The 22190-nt window shown below is 41.6% G+C and overlaps 2 protein-coding genes across 3 annotated transcripts in view; one reads left to right on the forward strand and one right to left on the reverse strand.

The window, feature by feature from the left end:
* Positions 1-21630, reverse strand: part of TUBB1 (tubulin beta 1 class VI) — a 35159-nt gene extending 13529 nt beyond the window's left edge. Inside the window, exons 1-4 of one of the 2 annotated variants that reach the window (XR_012154656.1) lie at positions 21432-21630; positions 18829-18937; positions 18205-18315; positions 15004-16559 (exon numbers count right to left, since the gene is read on the reverse strand). Coding sequence is in view for 1 of the 2 variants with exons in the window: in XM_073309209.1 (XP_073165310.1) it covers positions 15475-16559; positions 18205-18315; positions 18829-18937; positions 21432-21488 (1362 nt within the window). In the remaining variant the exon portion in view is untranslated. Of the gene's footprint in view, positions 1-12113; positions 16560-18204; positions 18316-18828; positions 18938-21431 lie in introns of those variants that run through there. The other variant, XM_073309209.1, reaches the window with a different exon arrangement.
* On the forward strand, positions 7827-10140 carry ATP5F1E (ATP synthase F1 subunit epsilon). The gene is made up of 3 exons (XM_073309213.1): positions 7827-7956; positions 8565-8691; positions 9974-10140. The coding sequence occupies exons 1-2, from the start codon at positions 7925-7927 to the stop codon at positions 8686-8688; spliced, it is 156 nt and encodes a 51-aa protein (XP_073165314.1). The 5' UTR covers positions 7827-7924; the 3' UTR covers positions 8689-8691; positions 9974-10140.
* Positions 21631-22190: the final 560 nt, after the last annotated feature.

Here is a 22190-nt window from a genome sequence, read left to right on the forward strand (position 1 = left end):
TTTAAAATACATCTGTGCCATGTGTCCCATCATGACAACTGGTATCAGTAAGATTGGAACTGCTGACTGTCTTGCTATGCAATCTTGAGGGGCCAGGAGCAGCTGTAGAATTCTCACCTTGTGATCTATCCCAAAGTATATTAAAGGCACCATTGTGAACTAGAATTTGAAGTTTTCAGTTCCCTTTTTAGTTATATATTGCTTATGTTCTGTGGCTTTGCTGACCATTTGCCAAGCTTTATTCTCACTCTGGGATTAAAATGGGTGTATTATCTTTTTATCATAATTGATCTCTTCAGTATAGTTTATTAAGGCAGCCAGAGTGCCCACAAATTAAAGATCATCTTTATTTTATTAAGAATTACACCCAAAATAAAAAATGACAAGGGATTAGATGGGACCACTATATAAAATAAATAAAAGAGCATATTAGAAGCTGCCAGACCTTTTCAATAGGTTTCTTAATTAGTTGTGAAGGCAATTTGGAATGACATTGGCCCCCCAAAATAAACCAACACTTATTGCTGAGAGAATTACTGTTTTCTTTTCCATCTCTATTAATGTCCTCAAGGAGGTGCACTTTGCTGAATTATGCCACCTCTCTCAGCATTGATTCAGATGAAAAAGAAATGATCCATTATATCTTTATAATGATAGGCCAAGTAGGACTCTCACTTGCCATTTACAACTACATAGGTTTTTAATGGCTTACAGTTTAAACAAATATCTGTCTGCAATGGCATTTATTCCACTCTAATTATTATGGCACCAAATGCCCTCTGGTATCTGGAGACCAGAAGTTGAAAAGAAAGTTTAGTAATTTTCATTCTCTTATTTAATTATTATTTTATTTTAAATCATCAGACAAGGTGATGAGCCTGTGTATGTAACAGGAGGGTATTTGGAGGGTCCTGTGCTAAGATTTTGCATAGATTATGGTCTAGAGACATAGATACACTTAAAAAGACAGATACATACTGATGCACAAATGCTTCTATGCATTTACTTGTCTGGGATTCTGGCAAATGCTAGTGTTCTAAGGGATAGTGCTGTGAGCTTGTAATTTTAGAATTTAGTTGATTAAAATCCCAGAGTGAAATCTGTGTTTAGTTACTTTCAGTAGTAATATTAATTGGTTTTCATGTTCTCATTGTTTTATATTTTCTTAGCATTTTCATTGTTGGAGAGTTTTAGCTGAATCTGCCTATGATTGTATAAGACACCAATCATTTTGTGGATTTACTTGGCTTTTCAGTCTCTTCAGCATCCCTGGAACTCCCTGGTCTCACCTTTTTGGCCTCCCTGGACCCCTCCATTTTTGAGTCTTCAGCCTCCTTAGAACTCTCCAAACTCATCTTTTCAGATTCGTTGGACCTCTCCAGTCTCAGCTCCTCAGATTCTTTGGACCTTTCAAGCAACACTTCTTCATCCTCCCTGGACCTCTCTGATCTCGCCTCTTCATCTTCTCTGGACCTCTCTAGTTGCAGCTCTTTGGCCTCTCTGGATGTCTCCAGCATTACCACTTCAATTTCCTTGGAGCTCTCCAGTCTCACGTCTTCAGATTCCTTGCAGCTCTCCAGTCTCACCTCTTCAATCTCGTTGGACCTTTCCAGTCTCACCTTTTCAGGGTCTCTGGACCTTTCTAATCCCAGCTCTTCGGTATCCTTGGACCTCTCCGGTTCCACTTCTTCTGCCTCCTTGGACCTCTCCAGTTTCTCATCTTCACCCTCCCTAGACTTCTCCAGTCACACCTCTTCAGCTTCCTTGGACCTTCCTTATGCAGTCTCTTCACCCTTTCTGGATGTATCTGATCTCACCTCTTCAACCTCTTCACCCTCACTAGACCTCACTAATTTTAACACTTTAACATCTCAGGGTTCCTCTGATTTATCCTTATCAACCTCTCTGGATGTTTCTAATCTCGTCTCTTCACCCTTTCTGGACTTCTCTGACCTCACCTTTCAGGATGCCTCTTCTCTCACCTCTTCAGTTTCTCTGGACCTTTCCAATCTCACCTCTTTAGAATCTCAGGACCTCTCTGTTAGAGCTCTCTAAATGAGTTCCTTTTTGGGAGAGTTCTGGGTTTGGGGAGAGTTCTATAAATTGTACTCAACCCTGTGTATGAAAACAGTTTGTACAGATCTGTAGTGGTGCCTTGTTTATGGCTGCAGAAAAGTTATTCATCTATATTATAGAGTTTTTGTAAAGCTCTGCTTTTATGTTCATACACTAAGCCTCATTCTGTCTCAGCCTGCTACCTCTCTCAGAGCCCTGCCTCTTTTTAGAGACTCATATTGATTTTTCATCTTCCTACCAAAGATCAACGGATGACAAAAGGGCTAAATGGTCAAATAATTGTACTCAGTTTACATGTCTGCAAAACTTGAGCGAAGTGTGCGCAATTCAAGGTAGGTACTTTGTCACACTGATCTATGGTGAGAGGAAAGACATGGATAAAAGTGGAAGGCAGGATGAAAAAAAGAAAGACCAAAGAGGCAGAGAGAGAGACAGAGCTAGAAAGACAGGCACGAGATGGAGTTGGGAAGACAGAGAAAAGTAGAGTAACATTTAGTGGGATAAATTTACCCAGGGCTTCTAATATCCTAATAAATTATCTTGGTGGTTTGGGCAACACATGAGGCATCAAATGACCTTGCTTGGAGCTATGGTATTTATCAAATGAAATCACCAGGTGTAACAAGTCAAAGCAACCCTAGTTTAAAAATAACCCTTCCGTGTCTCCCACCAATACTAAAATAACTTGGATTTAACAAATAGAACAGTTAGCTGTGCATCACCTAATTTGTTGGCACAGTGGAGGTGAGCATATTCCAATGCTGCTTTCTGTCCTGCTTTTTTTTTTGTTTTCATCACTGATGCTACCTGTGCTTTCAGACTGTTGATTCAGTTTGTTGGGTTTGATATTGACTGACTGACACTCTCTCTCTGGCTGTTATGCCCAAAGTGCTGTGTGTGCAGTAGAAATAATTTGTATTTCTGTAGTAATAGGTTACTTTTCACATGCTGGAAAACCATTCCAACATGCCATGTATGCTTCATAAGTAAGAGAGCAAAAATGACTTGTAGAAAACCAAGCAAGAAAATAAACACATCAAAGAAGATTATCTGCTTTTATAATAATTTTTGTGAAATTATTATAGGAGAAATTGTGAGATGTTTTTATTTTATAAAAGCTTTTAAAAATTAAGTTTGACTTCAACTGCTGCAATGATGTCAAGCTGTTGAGTAGCCTCTTAAAAATCAGCAAATTAGTGGCTTAGGTGAAATGAGCTGGTCAAGTTCAGTTCTGTATAGATAAGTGTCCACCTTAAAACACACACAATAATCACCAGTAGCACTAATTGGAACCCTTGCTAGCAATCGCTATGGAAAGGTCAAGTAGGCAATGTGAACTCCTCCTTCCAGACTTATAGGGTTTTCAGGCACACTGGTGTGGCAAAATGGACACGTTTTCACTTTTACTGCCTTTGCTGTACATGCTGTGTAACTGTGTGTATCTGTGCATGAACAGATGTCTCCAGGACTGAGTCTCTCATCTTTCATCAGTGCTATCCACCAAGCTCAGGTTTGGATTCTGGGGAAGCTATGTTGTCATTCTTATCATGTATGAATTTTTTATTATCATGGTTTTTAGACCAAGTGGAAGCTCTAGTGCATTGGGAAATGACCTGTTCTTTGCCATGTAGAGACTTCTGTGTGTGAGACAGACACACTAATAAGTTGATATGTTTATTGGATTTGCCAAGTGCAGTGTCCTGCTTCTCTCTGATGGAATGAAATAGGCTTTGCTTCCATGATGAACCATTCAAATACTGCTTTTCTGGCAACAGCTCTGAAAGGATGATAGAGAGGCTGGTTTTCAGATCATGTCCAGTTTAAATCCATCTCCATAGCACCGTCTCTGCCCCTTCCCAGAACCCCTGCACCAGGAGCAGACCAACATGCATATGTCATCTCAGAAGGCAACCAGCACTAAATCTGCTTGAGGCTTCACTTCATAGTGGAGCTACTTCACACTTGAGAAGTTTCCTTTGAAGGCATTACAAGGAGCAGTCTCTACTGAGGAAATTTTTGCAGTGTAGCTTTTATGGAGACAGACTGCAGCGTAGCCCAGAAGAGCCATGGAAGAACAGTGAATCTGCATGAATGGCACAGGTCTTCAGGGATTCCCTAACACCTATGTTGATCCAAAGCCCATTGATTTACATGAGCTTTGGCTCAGGCTCCATAAGGGAAGCTCAGAGATTCATCCTCAAATTTCTGACCTTCAATTTGCAGGAGGGCGTGCTTGCATCCATCTTTTTTTAAATTGTTGTTATATATGTAAAGTAACCCACTGTTTTCAGGCCACTGTAGAAAATGATTAAATTAGGGTTTCAGGTTAGTGGTATATATTTTCCCTCCTTTCCATGTCTATGTTTAGGCAAATGATGGGTATAGTTTTCAGGAGTATACAAATATTAAAAAGACAGCTTTCTTTTGTTCTATATAAAGGAGGACCCTTTTAAAGCCTCACTTTCCCAAGGATGAGGTCTCAGTGAGTGTGGGAGAATTTTAGGGTCTGCGGACACCTTTGCTAACAATTTTCAGCTCTTCAGATATGATTATCTGGGCGTGGGTTATGTGTATTTTATAAAAGCATATCTCAGATGTTTGCTTCAGCTATATTTTAGTCAGTTGTAATCTAAAACCCTACTGAAAAGTTTCAGAGTAACAGCCGTGTTAGTCTGTATTCGCAAAAAGAAAAGGAGGACTTGTGGCACCTTAGAAACTAACCAATTTATTAGAGCATAAGCTTTCGTGAGCTACAGCTCACTTCTTCAGATGCATATCGTGGAAACTGCAGCAGGCTTTATATATACACAGAGAATATGAAACAATACCTATTCCCACCCCACTGTCCTGCTGGTAATAGCTTATCTAAAGTGATTTCCAGCACAAATCCAGGTTTTCTCACCCTCCACCCCCCCCCCACAAATTCACTCTCCTGCTGGTGATAGCCCATCCAAAGTGATAACTCTTTACACAATGTGCATGACAATTAAGCTGGGCTATTTCCTGCATAAATCCAGGTTCTCACATCCCCCCCACCCCCATACACACACAAACTCACTCTCCTGCTGGTAATAGCTCATCCAAACTGACCACTCTTCAAGTTAAAATCCAAGTTAAACCAGAACATCTGGGGGGGGGGGGGGTAGGAAAAAACAAGAGGAAACAGGCTACCTTGCATAATGACTTAGCCACTCCAAGTCTCTATTTAAGCCTAAATTAATAGTATCCAATTTGCAAATGAATTCCAATTCAGCAGTTTCTCGCTGGAGTCTGGATTTGAAGTTTTTTTGTTTTAAGATAGCGACCTTCATGTCTGTGATCGCGTGACCAGAGAGATTGAAGTGTTCTCCGACTGGTTTATGAATGTTATAATTCTTGACATCTGATTTGTGTCCATTTATTCTTTTACGTAGAGACTGTCCAGTTTGACCAATGTACATGGCAGAGGGGCATTGCTGGCACATGATGGCATATATCACATTGGTGGATTGGTGGACATCCACCAATGTGATATATGCCATCATGTGCCAGCAATGCCCCTCTGCCATGTACATTGGTCAAACTGGACAGTCTCTACGTAAAAGAATAAATGGACACAAATCAGATGTCAAGAATTATAACATTCATAAACCAGTCGGAGAACACTTCAATCTCTCTGGTCACGCGATCACAGACATGAAGGTCGCTATCTTAAAACAAAAAAACTTCAAATCCAGACTCCAGCGAGAAACTGCTGAATTGGAATTCATTTGCAAATTGGATACTATTAATTTAGGCTTAAATAGAGACTTGGAGTGGCTAAGTCATTATGCAAGGTAGCCTGTTTCCTCTTGTTTTTTCCTACCCCCCCCCCCCCAGATGTTCTGGTTTAACTTGGATTTTAACTTGAAGAGTGGTCAGTTTGGATGAGCTATTACCAGCAGGAGAGTGAGTTTGTGTGTGTATGGGGGTGGGGGGGGATGTGAGAACCTGGATTTATGCAGGAAATAGCCCAGCTTAATTGTCATGCACATTGTGTAAAGAGTTATCACTTTGGATGGGCTATCACCAGCAGGAGAGTGAATTTGTGTGGGGGGGTGGAGGGTGAGAAAACCTGGATTTGTGCTGGAAATCACTTTAGATAAGCTATTACCAGCAGGACAGTGGGGTGGGAATAGGTATTGTTTCATATTCTCTGTGTATATATAAAGCCTGCTGCAGTTTCCACGATATGCATCTGAAGAAGTGAGCTGTAGCTCACGAAAGCTTATGCTCTAATAAATTGGTTAGTCTCTAAGGTGCCACAAGTCCTCCTTTTCTTTCTACTGAAAAGTGTTATATAAATGTAAGATGCCATTATGTGATGAATAAGACCATCCACTGTTCTCCAGCCTTGTAGAAAATAATTATGATTTCCTTTCTGTTTTATTTTGTCCTAACTTTTGGTGATTTTCAAGCAAGTTATTGGCAGTGGTTTTAGAAATGAAAAACCTAGGCCCTGATCCTGAAACTTTAGACAGACCTCTGAACTCATGTAGCCCTCCGTTAGTGTTTGAAACATTATGCAGGTCAGCAAAAAGAAAAGGAGTACTTGTGGCACCTTAGAGACTAACATAGTTACCTGAGCATAAGCTTTCGTGAGCTACAGCTTATGCTCAAAGAAATGTTAGTCTCTAAGGTGCCACAAGTACTCCTTTTCTTTTGGCAGATACAGACTAACAGGGCTGCTACTCTGAAACCTATGCAGGTCCGAGGTCTGCCAGCCCAGAGACAGTTGTCAGGATTGGGGCTGTGGTGTCTAGGGTTAACAATACCCACAGATTGTTGAACATTAGAAACCATTTTCATAAAAATATATTCTTCAGTGAACACAGTCAACTTGAAATCTAGTCAATTTCAAGAGAGTTCTGGATACCACACCTACCCTTACATCCCCTTCCCCAATTTTAGTGTGGTTTTTCCCCCTCTCTCTCTGGTTGCTGTGTTAAAGACCCACACAAAGCAACAGGGGCAAAAGGCCCTGATCCTGTAAACTGTTCCCTGCAGGTGGGCCTCCTTTGGCTTTATGAAACCCTGAATCGGGTCCTAATTAGCCATTGATCAGGGAAGAGTGGAACTGACTGCCCCCAAGGCATTCTTGAATGCACCAAGAAACAGAAAGGAAAGGATGTTTTCCCCTAATCTCGTTCAGTGACCGAGATCTTGGGTGTCACCTGGGGCAGCAGTAGGTGAGGCAGACTTCAGACAGAAGTGTGGGGTTTTAGGTTAACGACGCCCATGCGGGGGTTATCGTGTTCGCACAACCTTGCCAGGGCTGTGGAGGCGGCGCTCCGCCCTGGACTGAGCGGGGCTTGGGGCACGCCCCCTCGGGGCTAGCGCTGGGGGCAAACCCCGGGCTGCTTTAGCAGCCCTGCGCTGACTGGCTCAGCCTCGGTGAGATTTCGCCTGCAGGGGCTCGGGGCGCGACATGGACCCGTGGTGGCTGGGCAGTGCCACAGGTGCTAGGCCGGGGATTTCTTGCCGCCGCAGCCGCACACCCAGGCCCGTCAGGGGCCGCTGGTTGCCACGAGCGCCCGCCTGCCGCCTGCCCGCACCGCTTTGCGGCCAAACCCGGCAGCAAACGGGGCGGTGCCAGGTCACTCCGCCCTCTGATTGGCGGCACAGGGGAATCGTGTTGTGATTGGTGGGAAGAGCTAGTTGGCCGCGATTGGCCGAGTTCCTTGAGGTGATGTAAACTTTGATTGGTGAAATGGGACGGCTTCTGATTGGTTACCGGCGAGTTTCTCGGCCTTTCTTGTTCCGGTGCGCGCTGACCTTGGTGCTTGGGGGGTCGCGGCTGCTCGCGCCCTGAGGCCCCGGAACCGCAGCCATGGTGGCGTACTGGAGACAGGCCGGGCTCAGGTACCGGCTGCTCGCGGCCAGCCCGCGCCTGCCTTATATCCCCGTCTCCTGCGGCTGCGGGGGGAGCGCTGAGGCCTGGCTCGGAGGCGCCTCAGTGTCCCCGAGCGGAGGGGTGCCCCGTGGCCGCCTGGGGTCCAGGCGCGGCGGGGCGGGGAGGAGGCCCCTGGAGAGCCGAGGTTGGGAGCCCCGCCTGGCCGCTGCCGAGCTAGGGAGCGATCCCGAGTGTTGCTCTGGAACAAATTCTGTAGTGAGGGAGCTGAAAGCCATTGAAGGAAACCGCAAACCCTGTATGCGATGGAACAATTTCGAGCCAGGAGGTGCTGCCACACCCCTAGCTTCAGCCCCCTCGGCCTCGTGGGGCCAACGGCGAGAGCCTGTCGACCCCCCCCCCTTCCCGTGCGATCACACCCACTGACTGGCGAGGTTCTGGCTCCTCACCAGGCAGAGGAGGGGGCCTCGCCAGGAAGGGCCCGCAACAGAGGGAACTGCCTAAAAACATGGCAGTACAGTTGTTGGCACCACCTTCGGCTGCTGTTAGAGTCCCTGGAGCTGATTATGTTAATTCTTGGGCCCCACCTGATTTTCATCCTTTTGTTTCCTCTTTTCAGCTACATCCGCTATTCCCAGATCTGTGCCAAGGCTGTCAGAGCAGCAATGAAACCACAATACAAAGCTGAGGCAGAAAAAGCTGCTGTGGCCACTATAAAAATAGTGAAACCTAAAAAGGAGTAAGATGTAAGTAAATAGTATGGGAAGGGTTTTTTGGATCCCTTATTATAGGTTCCTAACTTCTTCTCAAGGTGAGTGATATTGAGGAATCCTCTCATATTACCTTTCAGGTTAACAACAATCTAAAACCTGCAAGTAGCTTGTACGCTGTGCAGAAAGTGTAGCCCAGATCTTAGTGCATAAGACTGGTTGCATAGGCTGTTGAGTAGCATATTGGAGCTGTGTGCAGATTTCTTGGACTACCAGTTGGTTCAGGGATAGGAGGAAACTATTTAATCTCAGCTCAGTAAAATGAGATCCTCTCAGCCCTCAAACAAGAGTTTAGGTTGTGGGGACTTTGAGCTCTATTTGTGTCTGGTTGGGTCAAACTGTTACAGGCGGCTTAAAAGGTTTTAGCTTGAATAGCTGTTTTGTGGGGGGGGGGTTCCCCTCTTGTGTGGTGTTTTTTTGTTTTTTAAAAAGTTTCTCCACTTCATTTGAACAAGACCAAGCAATTGATTTGGAATCTAAACTCTGCCCCGCCCAACCTAGCACACAGAGCCAAAGTTCATTCCTAAATAACTCTTCCCCAGATGGTTAACAGGCAACTTAATCTCCACTACATTGTTTTTCTGTTGAGCAAATGTTTTATCCTTGTGAAAGGTGGATACTACTTGTCCCTTCACTTGTAAGGGTATGTACACTGCAAGCAATTAAAGATGCGTTTTTCCAGCTATCTATGGACTGGAATGACTATTGATGAGAAATCTAGTGTGTGTGTGTGTGTGTGTCTGATTTAGCCTGGCTAGTCAAAACTGGCCAAAGAATACATGAAGTCATGTGACTAGAACTGCAGTCTGAGAGATCTATCTTTCTCAGTAAAGGTGCCATGTTTTCCTTCAGCATCATGGGCAAAACTTCCATTGTATTTATGTTGATAGTAACCATGTCTGCATAGTGTCACTATTCAAGAAGTTGGAGCAATGTTATCTAAAAATTTGCAGATAAATACAAACAACTGAACTAGGATCATCCGTTACAAAGGTTGACAAAGTAAATAACTTCAGTCTTAGTGTTTTGTTGTCCTCTGAACACAAAGGGCTAGATTTACAAATTGGGCACTTACTTGGGAGGTGGGAGCTCCTAGTTTGAATCCCCAAATTGGAGCAGGGATTTGAACAGTTGAGTGCCCTAACCACTCAGTGTCGTATTCATGGGTGGGTCTCTTTATGTTGACGCTGTTCCATGTTGAATAAATCATTGTTCATTGAGCTAGTGAGACTTATTATGTTCTTTAAATCTCTCATAGGATTGGCCCTGTGATGAACTGTATGGACAAACTATCAAGTGAAGACAAGGTTATGGGTCTGCAGATGTGCAATGTAGTCTCTCCATGTTAGCTATAAAATCTGTCTGCATGTGTAAATCAACATGCTAATTAATAAACTGAACTTTTAGTTCACCATGACCATAGAAGCTATTATGGTTTCTCTTTGAAAGCATGAGTTACTATCTTTGGAAGGGGCATTTACTTTTACTTTTTGTGTGTGAGACAAATTATTAAACTTCTTCTTAAAGGAATTTTAGTGGCTTTTATATTGGAAATTCATGCTTCCTCTACTTTAGATGGCTTAATTACTGCAAAACGAATAAAATGGTGAATTTTGAGGAGTTTAATAAAAGCTGAGAGGGGAAGAGGGTTTTTTGTTTGTTTGACTACTCAACTATTTACCTTCAGTGACTAATGAACATCTTGGAGAAAGGTATTCAATCTTTACAAAAAGGCATCTGTCTCCTTTGAGGAGCTCACAATAAACATGTTCTGTGATACCCCTTCACTCCCAAGAAGTCTACTACCAAAACCCAAGGATACCAGAGTTGACATTCCTGGTATTTTGAAAGTAAAAAAAACGGGGGAAAATAAAGGCACAAATCCAGGTTCTTTACAGATTATCTTTAGGACTTGATGTTCCCAATTCACTACAAGCATTAAACAAACTTCTACATTCAAGAAATGGTAAATTTTTGGACACATTAACAGTTCTAAAATGTGTGATATCTAAAGACCAAATTTCCCTCTGAAGGTTATAATTTACTTCAGTTTAACACCTGTTATAGTCTTCTATTGGCAAGTGTCATAGCTGTGTATGGAAAGAAATGGAAACCATTCTGTTAGCGTACTTTAGTTTCCTCTGAAGGGATTTCATATGTTGAACATTACTTTCATTCCTTGGTCTGAAAGGAGCTCTCCTGTTTTTCTGGATTGTACTAAAGGGTGTTCATAAGTAACAGCAATAGCATTACTCTTTCTGAGTTTAGAACCAGCAGGGTGTCTTCTTTCCCAGAATGCCTACACAAGGAAAGGGAACTTTTCTCCACAAAGTCCCAAGGAAGCCCCTTTCACTGCATAGATATCTACTTCCCAGGTTGCTTAGCAAGTGAGGTCAGGATTGAGGTTATGTATGTGCACAAAATGTGTGTGGCCCTAAGAACTGTTCCTTGCGGGAAAAGTCTGTTTAAAAACCTCAGCAAGGAAGCAGAAAATTCTAGAAATATTTAAAAAGAAAAAATTCCAGGCATGCTATTGAAGACACAAGAATTTTACTAAATTGCAATTATTTTTAAAAAGCAGTCAATGTGGAAACAATTCAAGCTCATAGACTTTAATGAGGATGAGTTTGGGGTGTAGGAGGGTGCTCTGGGCTGGGATTGAGGGGTTTGGAGGGCAGGAGGGTTATGGGGCTGGGGTGCAGGAAGGGGTGTAAATTCCAGCTGGGGGTGTGGGCGTGGGTGGGGCTTGGGATGAGAGGTTTGGTGTGCAGGAGGGTGCTCCGGGCTGGGATTGAGGGGCTTGGAGAGTGGGAGGGGGATCAGGGCTGGGGCAGGGGGTTGGGGTGTGGAGAGAGGCACAGGCTCTGAGCAGTGCTTACCTCAAGTGGCTCCCAGAAGCGGTGGCATATCCCTTCTCTGGCTCTGGTGCGGCCAGGTGGCTCTGCACGCTGCCCCATCTGCTGGCACTGCCCCTTCAGCTCCCATTGGAGCATGTAGGAGCCGGAGCGGGTCAATGCCGCGGCTTCCAGGAGCCATGTGATGTGGCCCCCGACCCTGCACCCCAGCTGGAGCACCAGAGCAGGGCCAAGCTGCGTGGGGCGGCCCTCATCCTGTGGCCAGAGTGGGGCCAAGCTGTGTGATATGACCTCCAACCCAGCACCTTGGCCAGAGTGGGGCCAAGCAGTGTGGTCCAGCCACCGACCCAGTGCCCTGGCTGGAGCGGGGCCGAGCCGCATGGTGCAGACCGTGGTTTGCCCAGGCCTGTTCTAAAACACATTGCTTGCTTTTTAAAATCTCACTTTTTTTTTTCTCTTGAAATTTATGCAACAATCACAGTTAAACTCTACTCAAACACTTGAAAATTATGGGTGCCTTGTACATGGTATTTTTTGCCACACTTGCTGAATCTTCCGGGTTGCTATGTTTTATGGGGCAGTTAGAAAGACACTATGGGGTGGAGGTTTCCATGGTGGTTGAGTGGCCCTACCATCGATCAGCTAACCTTTTCATTGTAGCTACAGGAAACAGTAAGAACCCACAGTGTTCCAGTAGAAGGTGACAAAACATGAATTTGACTAATAAAGTGCATCTCATGTTTTTTTGTTACTGAAATCACAACTCTGACAACCCCAGTACTAAGTACAGTGTCTGAGGTTTTTTTGTACCATTCCATTACTACCCCTTCCCCCAGTGTCTAGTTGTCTAGTCTCTAAAGGTACAAATGTTCTATATAAATTTAATAACATCTGATGCTCTGGTCCTATCTTTAATACTTGAACATTCGTCAGCACTCACACATCATTGTGTGGGCAAAATAACAGGAAGGTGGGGTATACACCACAACCAATTCTATGGGTCATTTCTTGTAAGTTGACAGTTTCACTGACAGTAATGACAGTCATAAAAGGATAGGATACTCAAATGTGTTCACCAAAAATAGAGCAGTATGGGAGTATAGGGGAAATAGCAAACAGCAAAGGGGTGTCTCAGCTAGAAGGTGGACTGTATGGCCCACAACTTTGCTAACCTATCCTAATTCAGATGAAGTAGATACACGCCATCTAAGATTCTGACTTCGTTCAGCTATTCCTGTTCGCATATAATGATAAGAAAATGGAAATAGCATATGCAGAATTGTCACTAAGTAGAACAACTAGTTTTCATTAAAAGACAGCATCTTTAAAAATAATTCAGTGTCATTGAGGCTTTCATACTCCTAGCTTGTTACTTATCTCTTTGCTACAGGAGTCCTTTCAAAGTTAATCATTCAGCAACAGAATGTGTGAGCTATGTAACAGTGTCCAAGTTTAGGTGTACAGAATAGCTGGGTCACTGAGTGTGTTCACTTGTATGACCAGACTAATGCAACTGAAGCGTCAAGCATTTTGTTCTGGACAGTACACAAATCTTGAACAAGTTTTTAATGTTCTTGGTTCCTTGTATATGAATTTTTTACAGAAGGAAAAAGTTACCTTAAAGGCATGTATAAACTTCATAGTGCTGCTTGGCTTGTAATACAGTTATCTAGACAAATTTCAAGTTCCATTTCTCAAAACAGAAGGCCAAAGAGTAGAGCTCTAGATGTGACAGAGCAGGTCATTGCGCAAATGAACTACTGCAGGAGAACCTGTTCCTTGGAGACTTTCAGACTAACCTAAGCTGTGGCTCAGAAGAGTAATGGTACAGATTCAGTTTCTGACTTGGGAGTGAGTATGAGTGAAAAGCTTAGTGCTCAGAGAGAGACACTTTGGCTGGGATTTTCCAAACAGCCTAAAACTTTTTCTAGCTTAGGATGTAAAGTTGTGATGTTTGCTAATATGTGCTAGCTAACATGTTTGAAAAGCCTTGTGTAGACAAGGCACACTGTGTTCAATGTAGTGAACAAACTGGGTTAAAGTTGCAGTTCTTCCCAAGCCACTGGGACTTGTGCTCCTAAATCAGGCTCATTTGAAAATGTCACCTTTTGTTTAATGACCCTTTTCTGACAGAGGGAATGCTGTGGACCATGTTGTCTGCATTTGAAGCAAGAGACTCTTATAAACAGGTCAGACCTGGCTCTTCCACAGATAACTGGCTCGATTGTCTTATTTCCCAGATAAGTAGTAACCAAGTTTTGTGGTTTGGGCTGAGAAAAATAAATGTCTTTTATCCATTCATGATGGGGCTTACCCTACTCTTAGCATCGCAGTGGAGACTGAGTAATCAACATACGTAGTCGTAACCCATTTGCACAGCAAGTCTTAGTTAAGTCACCTTGCCATTCACCTCTCATTGGAAGAGAATGGAGTCAGTTCGTTGGTACAGACCATAAAAAGACAGATGAAATCACATTTTTAAAATACTTTCAGAACATACACAACTGAACTATGATTCTGTAGTTGATTCTAATAGCCACTGGCTGTAAGATTTTAAAGTGTTCATGTGTTAAGTGGAATTGCATATTAATGCGACTTGCATTCATCTTTTCAGGTTCTACCCTAGAAAAGTTAATTATTTCATCTCCAAGCAAGTGGCAAAGTTAGAGCTTGAAAGGATGGGAAAGAAATGACCTAACAATTTTTGTCTTTTCTTTTTATTTAAATAATGCATAAACTTAAAAAAGCTCAAATTTGTCTGGAACATAAACATTTGTTTTTTATGAGATTTAACTTTTAATGAAGCACATTTGATAGACAAGGAAAAATATTTTCAAAAAAGTCTTGTAAAGGTCTTAGAAATTATTTGAGTAAACTGTTAAATATTTGTTTAAAGTGGGGGAATGATTCAGGAAACATCAAAACACCACAGTAATAGTTGCTATATTATAAATAGCATTGAATGGATAACACCACCACAATGGCTAGCAACAGGATCTGTCTTTGAGTGAGATGCATTGTTGTTTTTAACTTTCCTAAATTATGTAAACTGAATTGTGACATTGGGGTTACATCTCAAACTAACTGCAAACCATTCTATTTAGTTCACTGTATGAAACAATAAGAGGAAAAGTTATAAATACACTCTTTAAAGGGAGAGGGACAGCACCAAAAGAAACTTCTAGATAAAGTTCACAAAACTATGAGCTGATATAAACCACTCTAAATATGTAATTGAAGATGAAATATAAAAACATTGCGAATACAAAAAATCTTCCATAATGTAAAACAAAAAGAAAGTGATGTTATTGGTTAATACTCTTTCAGTCTGTTAAGAAATGTTTTAGAAGGTACCTTAAAACTTTTTTCTACACTCCTTAACAAACACTGATTCAGCTTGCTGATTGGTGTGCAGAACAAAATAGGTACTTACTGTTATAACCTGATGGATAAATACACATGTATCCTTCTAAAATTCCCAAATGTAAAACCTAAATCTGCATTTGCCTGAGAATACATAAACGTTATGACAGTTTAGAGCATATTACACCAACACTCATTGTCATGACTTTTGTCACACACAACACGCTGTTACATTCAGAATCTGACTATACCATTCTAAAAGCTAGTGAATTGTGAAGATGGCTGACATAGCACAACTTGCTCTTGTGGTTGTTATTTTTGTGGGGTTTGCTGTACCAGACATTGTTTATGAGGAAAAGGCACTATGGGTGTTAATTTCAGTGTCACAATACTTTATACTCATATATACAGTGGATATGCTTTGATTTAATATAGAGAAAGGTAGATACTTTTAAGAGTTCTCCCTTCAGATAGGTAGGTGAGTATTACTTTTTAATAGAAGATGTACATTCAATAAGTGTTCTTGGATAGTGTTCTGATATTAAAAATCTTTTTCAAGTGTTTCTTGTTCTTGGTTAACTTCCACTTCTACCTCTTTATATTCATCTACATCTCCTGAGGCATCCTGATACTGTTGGTACTCAGACACCAAGTCATTGGTATTGCCTTCTGCTTCAGAAAACTCCATCTCATCCATACCTTCACCAGTATACCAGTGGAGAAATGCTTTCCGTCTGAACATAGCTGAGAACTGTTCAGAAACTCTAATGAAGAGCTCTTGGATGGCTGTGTTGTTGCCTATAAAGGTGGCTGCCATCTTCAGCCCTCGTGGTGGTATGTCACACACTGCCACTTTCACGTTGTTAGGGATCCACTCCACAAAGTAGGCACTATCTTTGGTCTGGATAGCCAGCAACTGTTCATCCACTTCTCTGGTAGACATCTGCCCTCTGAAGATGCATGCCACAGTCAAATAGCGTCCATGACGAGGGTCACAGGCTGCCATCATGTTCCGTGCATCAAACATTTGTTGGGTAAGCTCTGGGACCGAGAGGGCTCTGTATTGCTGACTGCCTCGAGCTGTCAGTGGAGCAAAGCCAGGCATAAAGAAGTGCAGGCGAGGGAAAGGCACCATGTTGACAGCCAGCTTCCTCAGATCTGCATTGAGTTGACCAGGAAAACGGACTGAGGTGGTGACACCACTCATGGTCAGGGACACCAGATGATTGAGGTCACCATAGGTGGGGCTGCGGAGCTTTAGGGTTCTAAAGCATATGTCGTACAGAGCTTCATTGTCAATACAAAAGGTGTCATCTGTGTTCTCTATCAGCTGGTGGATGGACAGTATGGCATTATATGGCTCTACAACTGTGTCTGATACTTTGGGTGAAGGCACTACGCTGAAAGTATTAATAATCCTATCAGGGTATTCTTCTCTGATTTTGTTGATAAGGAGTGTGCCCATACCAGATCCTGTGCCTCCTCCAAGTGAATGGATGAGCTGAAACCCCTGCAGGCAATCACAGCTCTCACACTCATTCCTGACCACATCCATTACACTGTCAATCAGCTCAGCTCCTTCTGTGTAATGGCCTTTAGCCCAGTTGTTGCCAGCACCTGAATTACCTGTGAATATAATTACAGAAAACCAGCCACAATGTTACCAGACCAAATGTAAAAAGTCATTAATAAGAATGCTGCCAAATACTGACAGATGTAGAAAGGCCATAGGACAAATGACATAGTGGACAGACATCATAACTGCCCACAAATACAAAAAAAGGTGTTCTAAAGAGGCCAGTGTCTAATCATTCCCATTGACTAAGGAGTAATGTGCATTCACTGAATCTGGGAAAACTTGGGTTGGACAAACTCCAGACAGGCAATTGCACACCTCTCTTCCACATTCAGTTCAGGAAAGAGTCAACAAACTGATATGTTTCCTCCAAAATTGTTATGAAGAAATGGAATTTTCTTATTTTGCTATTTATCTTCTTTTGAATTTTAACACAGTTCTGGTGTTAGTTGCTAAATTTCTAAATTCATACAAAATTGCTACCATTTTCAATAGTAACACAATTCTTTATTACGTGCTGCTTACACACTCAAAGTTTCCAATAGCACTAGCACAAGTTGCTGCATTTCAAATACAGACAAAAAACAAATGGGAATTTATTAAACTTTTTCAGATACAAAATATCTATGGCTCATCCCTTTTGTGAACCCAGAACCGTTCCAGGGTAAAACTCCTGTATCTTGATTTTCAATAACCCTCTAAACCTCTCCTTAATCATAATACCCTAACTATTTCTGCAACTAAAAACATTCAGAATGTTACTTATTCCCCAGAATGTTATATTTTCACTATGGCTTTATTGGCATACTTTCCAATTTAAAAAAAAATGGTTTTCTCTTCCACGTTGCTGTGAGAAAAGGACCCTACACACAACAGAGGAAATATGGACACTGACTATATACAAAGGGTTTTCAAATGCAAAAAGTAAACTGAGAAAAACAGAAATTTTTATCTGCTTATCTCTTCCAATCTTTGTAATTTTAGGTGTTAATTGCAACATTTTGCACACTATTTTCTAATTATTTGACTTCTTGACATTAAAAAGACAAATTCTGCTAAGATTTTGAAAAACTTGTTTTGAATAGGATGCGTTGCTTAGCTTAGCAGCTGGGATTTTAAAGACCCACTGGCATCTGTATATGTTTCTAAAACTTAGGTTTTGTATAAACCCATTTTACAAAATCTGAAGGTACAATAAAAATGATTTCTTGAAATATTTTGTTTTAAATTCCTGTGCAAAGTGTTCTGGGTTGTTGGGTTTTGTTTTTGTTTTTTTGCATTTTAACATTGCCAGGCATTTTGGGGGATCCAGTCATTGCAGTTTTGCATTAGCTGACAAAGGCTGAAAAGTGAAATTGATTAGTCTGTTTTAATTGAATTAAATGTATACAGAATTAACAGTGAAGAGTGAATCAGATTTCAAAAATTCAGTTTTAACAATTTAAGTTCTTATTACTATCCCAGACATAAACTTAAACAAAATTGTCCATAACGGTCTCCCTCTAACATTATTGTAGCAATTCTGTGTTAAGGGTGAATACTGTTTTGATTTATGTAGGGATGCTTTTAAAAACAAGCAAACAAACAAAAACGATATATTTTAGGGAGACCCTGTGTTTGGGATTCTGGGTCTGTCAACCTTCGCAGTATCCCCATAATGTCCTATTTATATGATTAACAACATATTGCACATACCATGAATAAAATTGTCAGGTCGAAAGAGTGGGCCTATTTTGCTGGATCGTACACTGTCCATGGTTCCAGGTTCCAAGTCCACCAAGATAGAACGGGGCACAAACTTCTTGGCTGTGGCAAAAGGAAAGTAAGAATACATTGACAGGTAGCCAGGCAAAATCTTACGCCCATCACATCACATCTCCTCAGTTTAGACATTTCAGTTAGTACATTCTACAAAAATTCTACATTCTACAACAGAGCAAAGTGCAATCCATGCTATTGAAGTGATAGTCCCTTTAATAAGTACAGAAGATCAACTAACGTCACAACCTGGAAAAACCCTCATTGGTCAATCAACATTGGGCCCACTCCTCTACTGCTTATAGGGAAAACTTTTGTTGATTTCAGTGGGAGCTTTGATTTGTAAGAACAAGTTAGGACTACACGACAGGGAGAGAAGATACAGGGTGGTATTTTTCTAAAGCACCAAAGTGACTTAGGAGAACGATTAGGAGAACGATTTAGGGACTTGTGCTCCTAAAACACTGACTTTGAAAATCCCACCCACCCACAGTGTTTTTTATTTTAACCCTCCCGTGTTGAATCTGCTCAGCCAACCCATTAAAGACCCTGAGCACTTACAATGAGCTTCGTTGAAGTACACATTAATTCTCTCAAGCTGCAGTGGCGAATCACCGTGGTAGTTCCCAGTGACATCAATTCCATGTTCATCACTTATCACTTCCCAGAACTGAAAAAGAAACAGGGCTAAGTACAATCAAGTAAGCGCTTCTTCAGTCCCACCATTTACCTATAAACACTGCAACAAGGGGGAAAACATCTTACCTAATACAAGCAGCCTCGTATGAAATGCACCAGAGGCATTAATAGCAAAATCAATAAGCGCCACACACAAAAAGTCAACATATATGTGTTTACAGTTCTAGGCATCAACTGTGCAAGTTGGCTAAAGAAGGTCATTATAGTCAATGGCAAGACTCCCATTGATTTTTGAGGGAAGTAGCACCAGGCCCAGCCTATATGATCATATAGTAAGGGTCAGCCTGTGGCTTTTGAGGATTGGCCAGCACTGAAGTGAGTGTGGAGGAATTCTAACTGAGTCAGACAAGTTTACACATTACAACCAGAACTCAGTCACCCTTTCTTTAGGTGTAGCTTCCATACCTCTCAATACCAAACCGATGGGACCAGATAGCTACATAAGTGATCATTGCCACATGCAGTTGCACACACAGTCCAAGTAACTGTGCATGGGCATTAGGTCTGCAGTTGTGTTTGGGTTTGTCTGAAGATAATAGAATAAGGAGTCTGGCATAGACATTGTCAGATTCTGGGATGCAGATGCAGAAAATACATTCAAGAGTTCAAGCTTGAGTTTACATTCTAAGCCATTTCACTTTTCCTAATGAATCATATTTAATTTTAGTAATGCAGGTTTAGTGATACACATTTGACAGTGTTTGGATCTGGAGTTTGCTTCTGGCCCATAACTATTCAAAATAAACACGGCTTTCTTTTAAGAGGCAGACTTGAAGGCAACACGCTCAGAGCATACAGGAACAGATCATCAAAAAACAAAATTAGCAAAACTCCAATCTAGACCTCCATGCATACATCCAGCCCTGGAGTCTCTTATCTAAGCAGCTCACTACAGCAGTGTTAATGCAGTCACACCCTCTGTCATGAGCAGGCTAGTTTAATTTTAAAAGTCTCTTGCCTTTAGCACATAACTTCATTTTAAATTTATAAATGTAACAAATCTAGATGATGGCCCCTTGTATTGTGTTTTGCACCAACATTACTAGAGACCAGCAATTTGCAGAGCAGAGTTTCTGAGTATGTGTGGATGTGTAAGAGAGAGAGTAAAGTGTATACACCTTTAAAAAGCCACACTGACTTTTTCATTCAGAAAATATTTCCTCTCGGACTAGTCCTGCATTTCCCAGGGAAAGAAGTCAGTGGGCACTGTGGATGGGTGAGAAATCCAGGCCCAATCTTTCTGTTTTATCCATCTGCTAAAAAGCTAATTTTTCTGAATTGTCACACGTCATTTTGATAGACTCCAACTAAAGAGAAAAACTCCTGCAAAAGTCATGCAGCACAAACAGTATTTCTCCCATAGCCTGTGAACACAATATATAACCATTTCCATCACAGCCTATGATATAGGTTTACGCTTAAATAATATTTCTTTCTTCACATACAAACAAAATAAGTTACAGTCACAAGCAATGGCAGGAACCCTAACCCTAAGTGCTGACGACATCACGTAAAGCCCCGGGGCAGTAAAACTTCAGGATACACTACAACCTCTTCATTAATATCATCCCCATCTAGATTGCTGCAAAGAGGTGTTCCCTGTCTGTTCTGTCTACTTTTTATGCCTTCTATCATTGCTGCATCTGCGTTAATGCTTGTATTTAATTAGCAGGGTACTTACTGTATAGCATTTTATGTGCAGTATATGACACTCAAAGGTCATTGAAAAATTAGCCATCTTATACCCTACAACGCACTTTAACAGCAATCTCTGTGAAGCTATTTCCAGGGTATGTATCTCTATGTATATATATCTCTAAAAAATCGTTGAATCGGTTTATCTAAGGATTTTTTTTAATTGCTTTTGGTCTGAACTCTGGTCCTTGATGCAGTTGTTTTAGAGTTATGTGAATATAAATATACATTTATTTGTCTTTTGTAAGGGGAGTTTCAGTCTGGAACCTTAACTCTGCTGTCTGTCAACCTGGGACAATTCTACTCACTCATTTATCAAAGTCAAGTAATTTTTTTTTAAGGTCAAGTAAAACACCTTTTAAAATAAATTATTATGATCAGCAACATATGGAGTGTGGGGGGTAGTACATTGTTTGGCTAGACAAATACATTTGCATGAGAACTTTTCAAGACTGGTATAAATAAGTTACCCGCACACATTCCAATGTGTTTTGGCAGGACTGAGTTCCCTTGAATGCTGATAATCTTCACCTAACCAGATCGTCACGTAACTATTGCAGATGTTTTATGCTCAGCCCTTGCACTTGCCCGATGAAGAAGCTTGTACCTATTACATTAAAATCTACACCTTCACTTCTCATGCTTCTCAAGCTGCCTGTGAACAGAATTCCATGATACCCCACATCAGGCCGTATTTAATCACTCCTGTACTGCCCATATGGTCCCAAATCATTTGCCACTAATGATGGTTACTGAAAAACAATTCTCACCTTAGCTCCAACTTGGTTTCCACATTGGCCAATCTGAAGATGCACAATTTCACGCATTTTATGTAGACTGGAAAGTTCAGCCTACAGCCTATTCCAGTTCCTCTAGGCTCAGCCTCTGGCAGAAACCCTCTCTCTCCTGCAGTATCAGCTACAGCCACACTGGACTCATTTCAAAAAGGGCCTTTTTTATACGCCGTCACTCAAACAAGCTTCAGGGGAGTATCCAACTCCACACATTATGCTCATCTTCCTATTAACAAAGCCTGCTCACATATAGGCAAAACTCCCATTCACTGGGCTTTCTTCCTATGTATGGAATGTACGATCAGACTTACGTTGCAGAGTAAGTGGAGAGGAAGAATTTGCTTCTCCCTCAACTAATGTTAATTCTGTGCGGCATGAGGAATGTGTCCGTTCAGACACAGAGGCACTAAAAGTGCCTATATTCCATTTTGAAGGAGTGCGGCTCTCTTATCTTAAGACTGCTTTAGACACAGAGGCAAACAAACTCAAGCCAAATCCTCATCTGTTTCTGAAATAAAGGTGTGATTGTTAAATGCCACATCCTCTCATCAATCTTCAAGCAAAACTCCCATGGATTTCAATGAGAGCTCCATGCTATTGCCCACAACTCACTAAAATATAGTCTCATCGCTACAATACAAAGCTCCAAATACTGAGCAGCAGTGAGGATGAAATCTAAACATCTGCCAACACCAGTGCTATTTACATCCCTAAAATGATGGTCTGAATAGAAAT

Source organism: Lepidochelys kempii, chromosome 13, assembly GCF_965140265.1.
Source record: "Lepidochelys kempii isolate rLepKem1 chromosome 13, rLepKem1.hap2, whole genome shotgun sequence".
Lineage (NCBI taxonomy): Eukaryota > Metazoa > Chordata > Testudines > Cheloniidae > Lepidochelys > Lepidochelys kempii.